Here is an 8,415-nt window from a genome sequence, read left to right as displayed (position 1 = left end):
TGTGTGTGTGTGCGTGCGTGCGTGCGTGCGTGCGTGCGTGCGTGTGTGTCAGCTAGTGGTGTGGACACTGAGACGTTATCTAGCCAGTATCATCTGAGGCAAGCCTCACTCCAGCCTGACACAGAGGACAGCCCCCTCCACTGTCACCGTAACCGGACCCATCTCTGAATGAGGGTTGTTGCACAAAAAGCCAAACCTGGAGCAGGTAAAAGCTTCAAAGGAATGTTTAATGGATTTCTTAGTTGATGAGTAAATACACCTTCAAATTACAGCTGACCATTTTGGAAATGGAAAGGTTTTGCAGTTTGCAGTTTTAGATATTATCTCCTTTTTGCCACCACTGAATAAAACGTAGTATAGGAAATGGATTATCCACACATTTTGGAAATGATCATGTTAATCTTTCATTACGGTTACTGCATGTCGCCCTAATGAGATGTTTCTTTTCATATCATATCCTCGTTTGATTCAGGCCTTGAAGCGGCCACCGTAAGGTTCAGAGGCTGAAGGTTTGGAGTGCAAAGTACACCCCGGAGTAACTGTTATCAAACTGGATTGTCCTTGTTCCCAAGTCACAGGGGATTCATTTGTGCTTTTTGCAGCTATTTTCTGAAAGAGAACGACAACAAATCCTCCTTGTCAACTGTCATGATTAGAACAGCCGTTCCTTCTTGGGCTGCCAGGGATCAAGGTTGTAAGCATCTTAGATGGGACTGGCGCAATGAGCTGACTGCTAGAAAGATGCAGCTAGAAGCTGCAGGTTGAATGTAAGGTTTAATTGTCTTATTTTCTGTCACTTATGGTGCTTTTGTTTGAGTCTTGTGCACTTTGCTCTTCTTTATTCACCTACAGACCTTTGAAAAGGTTTCAGTGTATGTGTGTGTGTGTGTGCGCGCGCCGAGAAGGATCCAAAACGTAGCTGATGACAAAGGACGCTTGTCAAGTTTGTCAGATTTGAAGCAACAGCCCTCAGGCAGTTCCTCTGACCGCCACTGTGGACAGAAGGAATGATTACACTTTGCCAAATTTCACAGTTTGCCAGTGAGATGTTACTCAGTGTGAAAACTCATTGAGACAAGTTCTTCACAAGTTTCCTGGCAGAACTGACAGAATATGCCTCACGGTGGGCGGCCACCCTGGCTTCTCGCTCTCACTCTGCCTTTCTCTTCTTTGGTTTGACAAGGGAAGCGGCTGAGTTGGCAGACAAAGCCTCTAGAAAAATTATTCATGATGTGCGTTTTTCACTACTTTTGGCCATTTTATAGACTTAATGATTAATTAAACCGCAATTTTTGATTTATCCCACTGTGAAGTTTCACTGTAACATGACGACCAGATCTGAAATTACAATTCAAAATCAAATGAAAAAGTGATCACGTGACTAACCAACAATGAGAATAGCCTCATCTATAGTGGCTATTCTGCCATACTTGCATTTAAAGGGGGGCCTGCTCTGCCCAGTTGAGAGCTCCTGATGTTTCTTAGTTGCATCAGTAATCGGCATAACTGCATTCCACTTTGTGATGAACGGCAGACAAGCAGTGTGGTCAGAAGTAAACTGATGCATGTGGGAGAAAAAAATTAATGGAAGAAGAACGTGGTGGTGACAGAACAAAATGTGGGGGTGGAGGGGTGTTGTTAATAGAATCGTTTCAGAAAATTATAATCTGTTTTCTCTCCTCACCTCCTATGGATTTAAGAAGCCGCCCCCCCTGTTGCTGATGGAGATAAGGAAAGGTGAAATGAACACCCTGCATGGCCTGACAGAAATATGTAACAGGGATGACTTGATAGAAGGAGTTCCTTGACAGCAGTTACATCAGAGCCAGACGTGCATGTGCTAAAGCACATGGCAGGAGATATTAATGTTGTCAACAAAGGAGACATGATCACTGATTTATGCTTCTGGGCCACTTTGTGAGGACAGAACATCAATGAAACAGCCATCACACGTCTATTTTATGGGTTTAGAACACTTAATATTTTGTCGGTCCCGCACGATATGAAAGCCTAACACCAGCACCTGCAGTTTACGACCTCATCCCTAGATACACATTAATGGATCAGTCTTTGATTTACTGCTCTAATTAAAGGCTCATTTCTGTCCATGGGATTAGAATTTTATTTTGGGACAAAAGACACTGATATCAATTTTCAAAGATACAGTATGTAAGTGACATGAATTTTTAGCTGAAAATCTGCTGTGTGAACATCCATCAAGTACTAAGGTTAGTTAGGTTGAAAGAAATGCCCCTCACCTCCCCGTTATCTCTCCCCCTGTGGCCCATTTCTTTTAAAAGGTTACAGCTTCTTTATTTAATGTCTGTCTTCAGTGGGTGACAGATGCACGCAGAGGCCTGCTATCTGTCCTCAGCCAGAGCCAAATGAATAAATGGATTGTCCATTTGTGCCACAGTGAAAGGGCCCAAATAGATGCAGCTTCCTATCTAGCAAACAGACACTGTGGTGGTAAGAGATGAGAAAAGCAGAGGTGTTCTCTAACCATATCATGTTGGACGGCCCAGAGCAGTTGGTTTAGTTACAGCCCTGTTTAGATTAACACCGGGCTAATCCTCAATGTGAGCACTGTTGCTATCATGCATAGTTTTGAACATTTTCAATTCTAAAAGAAACCGTGCTTCATTGTGTCACTGTTCTGGTCAAAACCTGCTCTGCGGCCACATACACAGCATTCTTTTTTTTTAAATCATTGCAGGTCATCTATGTGACCTTTTACTGATACGTTTTCATGTGTAACTATTTGTTTTCACCGTAACCTTAGGCTCAATTAACACAATGCAGTAAAAACATCACAATTTCCTTGACCGACCTCATTTTGCCCATTGAATACTTTGCCATTCTACAAGCTGGCAACAGGCCCCACACTGCACCCTCTTCCTCTGGGGCCTAACATAATAGGTGGAAAATGGAGGGCGTCTTGGTCTGTGTGTGTGTGTGTGTGTGTGTGTGTGTGTGTTTCTGTAGTCAGGTCCCAAGCGTGGAAGACAAGGCCGGCTATTGTTTAATTTGTATCCTGCAGAGGAAATGCCTCTACTCGTTTGGCTGCATTGTACCGCTACCATCTGTCTTACAAATGATGGTGCAAAGTGACGACATATTGGGCTGCATCAAGGAAAGAAGTGAGGAAGTTTATAGATGGGCAGTAACTGACGTGAGGAATGCCACGGGCAGCTTTGAGCAAGCTGCTTTGAAATATCCTTGAGGTTTTATCAAGAGCAGCATCTTGGTGTGTATTTCCTCCTGTGGGAGTGGCGCCTGCGTTCCTGGAAGGAGTAGTTTGGAAAAAGGAAGTTATATGGCTTAGATGGTGTGTTACTGGTGTAGCCCGGGAATTTGAACTACCCCTCTCACAAAGCCAAAAGCAGCAGTTTTTAAAACATGACCAAACATTGACTTGAACAGAGGTTTGGCTGGCTGCAGCGCTCATCAGCACATCCTAGTCTCACCTCTGTCTGATCTCTTTCTTTCCTGTTTCTGTTCCGAGAGACCAGAGAGCCTGTTTTCAGCCAAAGATGTGAATGAACATGAGGCTGTGGTGATGCTGAAAGCCTGGATCAAATACCCTCTGCTTTTGATCTCGGTACCAAGAGGCAACTCAGTTGTTAGAATAATTAAAGTGCATGGAAGGTCTTTTATATTTTGAATGTTCAATTGTTTGAACCTAAGCAAATAAATCACATGACAGAAGCACCGATACACTCATTGAAATTTTAACAGTTGCTTTTGATTTGATGCTCCTGTGCTTGTCCTAAACAGTTCATGTGTCCTCTCCTTGTACACTTTGTGGTGATTGTGTTTGTCTCAGTCTAAAAGGAGGCCAGTAAGAGGGAAAAAAATAATCAGGCCAGAAAATGTAGGGCACCGGGAGTGGAGGAGATGGGGTCCTTTACATTCTTTCCATACAGTCAATCTGAAATATTTGAGACAGAAGCCACAATTGATGGTTTTGCATATTTCTCCCTGTGAGGCTGCTGTTTGAGTGGTGCTGTTTCATTCACAGTGATGTCACTGTCGGTAGGAAAGAAGAATCCTGCAACGCTGACACCTAGCGGCAGTTTTTGTCTGGATTATTTGTCGCTTGATGCTGTAGAAGTCACGTCTTCCAGTCCACACAGTCACCAAAGCTCTTTGTGTTGTAGGTCACTGAAAGATGTTTCTCTTTAGTTCTTTTTTTTTTGCCAAATCCTACTTCACATTTCTGACTTAACCAATATTTTATTTTAAATGAAAATCTGAGTTTCTCTTTGGTAGTCTTTTTTTTTCTGCTTTTTGTCCGTATTGGGCAGTACAGTAGAAAGTGACTGTTCCCTGGCCGAGTGCATTTGTGCTCGCAGAGTTCTGGAAGTTGAGATGTTGCAGTTATGTGGTTTGTGTATTTGACCACTGAGCCACCAGGAAAACTTGGAATCAGTGGCTAGTGTGTTTGACGTTAGTTGAAGGGATAACTTCACTGCTTTAGTAGAATTTGTAGCAATCAAAAAGGCTTGTTAATCAGGGTCTCCCCACTATAAGAATTGTTCAATATATTGCCTGTTTTTCCCCTTGATTAAACTAGAAAATAGTAAAAGCTTCCACGATTTCACAAAGCTCAATTTGATGTCTTCAGATTGTTTAGAAAACTAAGACACCCAACCTACAGCTTGTTGGCACTTAGATTTTTAACACTGACAACATTTGCCGTGTTCTGTGGGGCCCCCCCCGTCAGTTCATTGTTTAAGCTGTACTCCTGCACCAAGTTAAATATACTGTGTACTATTGGCCTACTGTGCATCACTTTAAATGGTCACCCTTATACTCAGGTACTTGCTTAGCAACTTATAGTTCAATCTTTTTAAACCTTCTACCAAATGAAGTGCTGATTTAATTGTGCATTTGCAGGAAAAATGTGTCTCATCCGTTAGTGAGGGCTGTAGTTGCTGTGTCCCCCAGTAGGTGGCAGTAGTACGTTGCCTCTGTTACATGACAGCTTCTGGTCATTGTGTTTCACTGACCACAGACACTTTGAAAATAAGGGCTTGGTTATGAGGACATCGCTGTGTGAGGTAACAGGACCAGGCAGCCCTCAGGACAATAGGACAGCCTTTCCCTGCTGAAGTGATGAAGGCCAAACCCTAATGAATTAAAGAGTTTAGGCCACTTGTTGGGATATTACGTCATAGTGTGTAGTAATGTGTCACATATTTATTGATGGTGTATTTTTTCTTGTTTATTTGTAACAGGTGGCGATGATGAATACTGCAACACTTTATTCACTGTTGGTGGTTTTTAACCTTCGTGTAACATCGACCTTTGAACTTAATCATACAGAGTATCCTTTGTATGGTTTGAGTTGTATAAAATGTTATATGTTAATTTTTGACACAACCTGGCTTTAAGCCAAAATACTACATTGTATATATTGTAGTTAGTGTTTCATGATAAGTTGTCAGTTGAAAATTACATCACAAATAAGGTTTTTTTGCACCTTTTTTGACTGAATATAAGGTTGTGTTCAGTGTTTTGTATTTCTTAAATCAGCATAAACTCATCATAGACTGACTGTTTCTCCTCCACTTAGACATTTTGTGATGCCAACCCAGCACAAACACAGGGTTATGTGGATTTTTGGTCAACATTTCATAACATTTTCAATAAACTAATGATTGTTGCTTTCAAAAACACAACACAGAAACAGGGTGTGTATGTGTCTTTGTGTCTGGTGGTAACAGAGTCTCTGTTGTCACTCCACTCTGCTGTCGCCACATCTCCCTCCAGGCGCTGCTGACAAAGGCATCCCAGTAGCTGCAACCAGCACTGCAACACACACACACACATAAACACACACTCGGAGTCAGTGCCGCGGTGTGTACCAACAGACAGTGGAGTAGCTGTACGGGCTGCCAGCTCTCAGAGAGAGCCACTTTGTTTCACCTCTGACTTGGATTCAGGCCACCCAATCTGAGAGTCGCTCGCTGAAACCATTGAATGGCGAGTTTATAGTTGTGCAGTGTAGTTCCTTTATTTTTTCCTCTGCGAGGTACTTTATAGCTTTCCATTTTAATATTCACTTGCACAAATCAGCGCTGCTCTCCTTGTAGAATGTTTTCTGTGGTCTGAGAAGTCGGTTTGTCCTCTGCAGAAAGTAGGCTCAGTATTTTAAGTGTGGATGTGAATACATAATGCACATGTTCTTGTTGACACTTGTCGCTCGTGTTGAAATGATTTAAATAATTTATCAAGCGAAAATTGCCCCGTGTTCATTGGTTTTAGCCTCACAAGTGGAGAATTAGCTGCTTTGCTTTGTTTACACCATGTAGATTAGATGGTTTTGGATTGTTGGTCAGACAAAAAAGATTTTTTAAAATTCTAATAATGTTTTATAATAATGAGCAATAATGGCCTTGAACATTAAAACTATTTTAATAATGCATTTTAGCATGCATTAACTAAACTGTCAACACTGGCATGTAATGGCCTTATAAAGTTGCTATGGTGAAATTCTTCTGCTCCCACGTGTTCACGGGTTAGATGCTGCCTGTTGCAGCCGGGGAGATGTTGATGACAGTGGTGAGAGTTAACCAAAGCAGGAACAGTTGTGGATAAAATCAAACAAGAGCTAAATGTTGCCATGAAGTTCCAGCTGAGGGAAGATAGCCTTTGTCACTATGAGCCACTCCTTTTTGCACTGCACATGATCATTTTATACATTATTATTAGAACACGCACTAATTGCAACAGCTTTAAAGCTCCAGCTCTTAGCTTCTGTGTCTAACAACACTTTTCCTTTTTCCTCAGGATCTGGAGATTGTCTACTCTTATCTACATGGGATGGAGGCCTTGTCCAACCTGCGAGAGCACCAGCTGAGGTGAGTGTCTTCACACAGGTTACTTAATTAACATCACTCAGAGCTCCAGATTCCTGTCACGCGAATATGAATGCAAATATAAACACAGTGACAACTCCGGGGTGGAAAATGAACACCGAGCTGCTGCCGCCGGCCCAGTGCTGGTGAAATGTGTCTGGTTTTCTAATCCAGCAGCCACCCTGCCCTCTAACCACTTGTTGACTGGAATTATTTTACTCTTTAAAAAGCAAATCGAGCTGCTGAAATGTTAAAGCAAAATCCAGCTCTTATTGTGACTGGAACATTTGGAAGTACATTTTGATAAATAGTGTAAAACCCAATTTTTAAATGCATGACTAGTGTTAGTCTTTTTTTGTACTTGTTGGTCTTATTCCTTTTCACAACATGATAAGATCTCGTGTCTTGTGTGTACACACTAACATGATATGAAAAATAAACCTCCAACTCTCTGAAAAATGGATTTCACTTGGCTTCAAGCTAAATTGCTCTGCAGTATCCAACCCCAAAATCTGGATGACAGCAGTGAGCTCACATTTTTCAGATTTGATACTTAAGCTACATGTAAAAAACAGTCTTTTCTCTCATCAGTTGGTCACTGCTGTTTGACTGTGACCTCTGAATTATCTAAAAACTTTTGAAAGCATGGTTTCCTTTTTAATTAGTGGGCTGACATGATCAGTGATGTTTTATGTCATCAGGATTTTTTTAGAGGCCTCTTTGGTAACATCGGGGAACTTGACATATAAAGAAAATGACACGTGGCCGTAGTGTTTTCACGATACTGGAATTTCCATCTTCGATACGATACCTTGAAAAATATCGATACTCGGTACCATTTTCGATACCGCGGAGAAAAAAACTGCCACAATATTAAGGGGGTAATTTTTTTTATTTTTATTCAAAGATAAATATAACAAGTCTAGAACATGACACTGAGGTATAGTTTACATGAACAAAAATGTCTTGAGGTAGTGTTCAAAAGCCTCTCAGATTGCCATACATTCAAAAACCAATAAAGTGCAAGTAAAAAAAAAAAAGTGCAATCTTTTGTATTTCCAGGTAAAATCAAATCCAAACACAGCATCACCAAAAGATACTTAAACTTCAAGCAAAAACAAAATCAGTGCAATCTTATGCATCAAGTAACAAATTAGTAAACACAATAAATAAAATCAGTTACTGCAATTATATGCAGATTTTCTCTACAGTGAGTAGAGTGAGATTGACACCCATTACTATATCCTAAAGTTGTTTTGCAACTTTCAGATTTTGAGCTAGGAAAACCAGCATGTCAATGTGTTCCTCCGTAAGTCGTGCCCTTCTTGCACTGCAAATGAGCCCTGATGTACTAAATACATGCTCTGAAGCTGAACTTGAAGCAGAGAGGCACAGATACTTCTTAGCAAACTGGGCAAGGTGAGGTAAAGTTGTCTCATGTGTCCTCCACCATGTAAGTGGGTCCTCTTCTGCACTGATTTCAGGCATCTTTTCATATACTGAGAACTCATTTTTGAGTTCTGTTTCTGCACCCTCATCTTCTTCTCTGGAT

General features: G+C 41.2%; 1 protein-coding gene across 10 annotated transcripts in view; it reads left to right on the top strand.

Annotated features, from left to right (window-relative positions):
* rapgef2b (Rap guanine nucleotide exchange factor 2b) overlaps nucleotides 1–8,415 on the top strand; it is a 110,052-nt gene that overhangs the window by 17,901 nt on the left and 83,736 nt on the right. For all 10 annotated transcript variants that reach the window (XM_020622834.1, XM_020622828.1, XM_020622829.1 and 7 more), the window contains exon 2: nucleotides 6,796–6,866. In XM_020622834.1, the coding sequence (XP_020478490.1) occupies nucleotides 6,796–6,866 (71 nt within the window). The remainder of the gene's footprint in view (nucleotides 1–6,795; nucleotides 6,867–8,415) is intronic.

Source organism: Monopterus albus, unplaced genomic scaffold (assembly GCF_001952655.1).
Source record: "Monopterus albus unplaced genomic scaffold, M_albus_1.0 scaffold289.1, whole genome shotgun sequence".
NCBI classification, from domain to species: domain Eukaryota; kingdom Metazoa; phylum Chordata; class Actinopteri; order Synbranchiformes; family Synbranchidae; genus Monopterus; species Monopterus albus.
The sequence above is the reverse complement of the archived record's forward strand: the minus strand, read 5'-3'. Positions and strand labels throughout refer to the sequence as shown.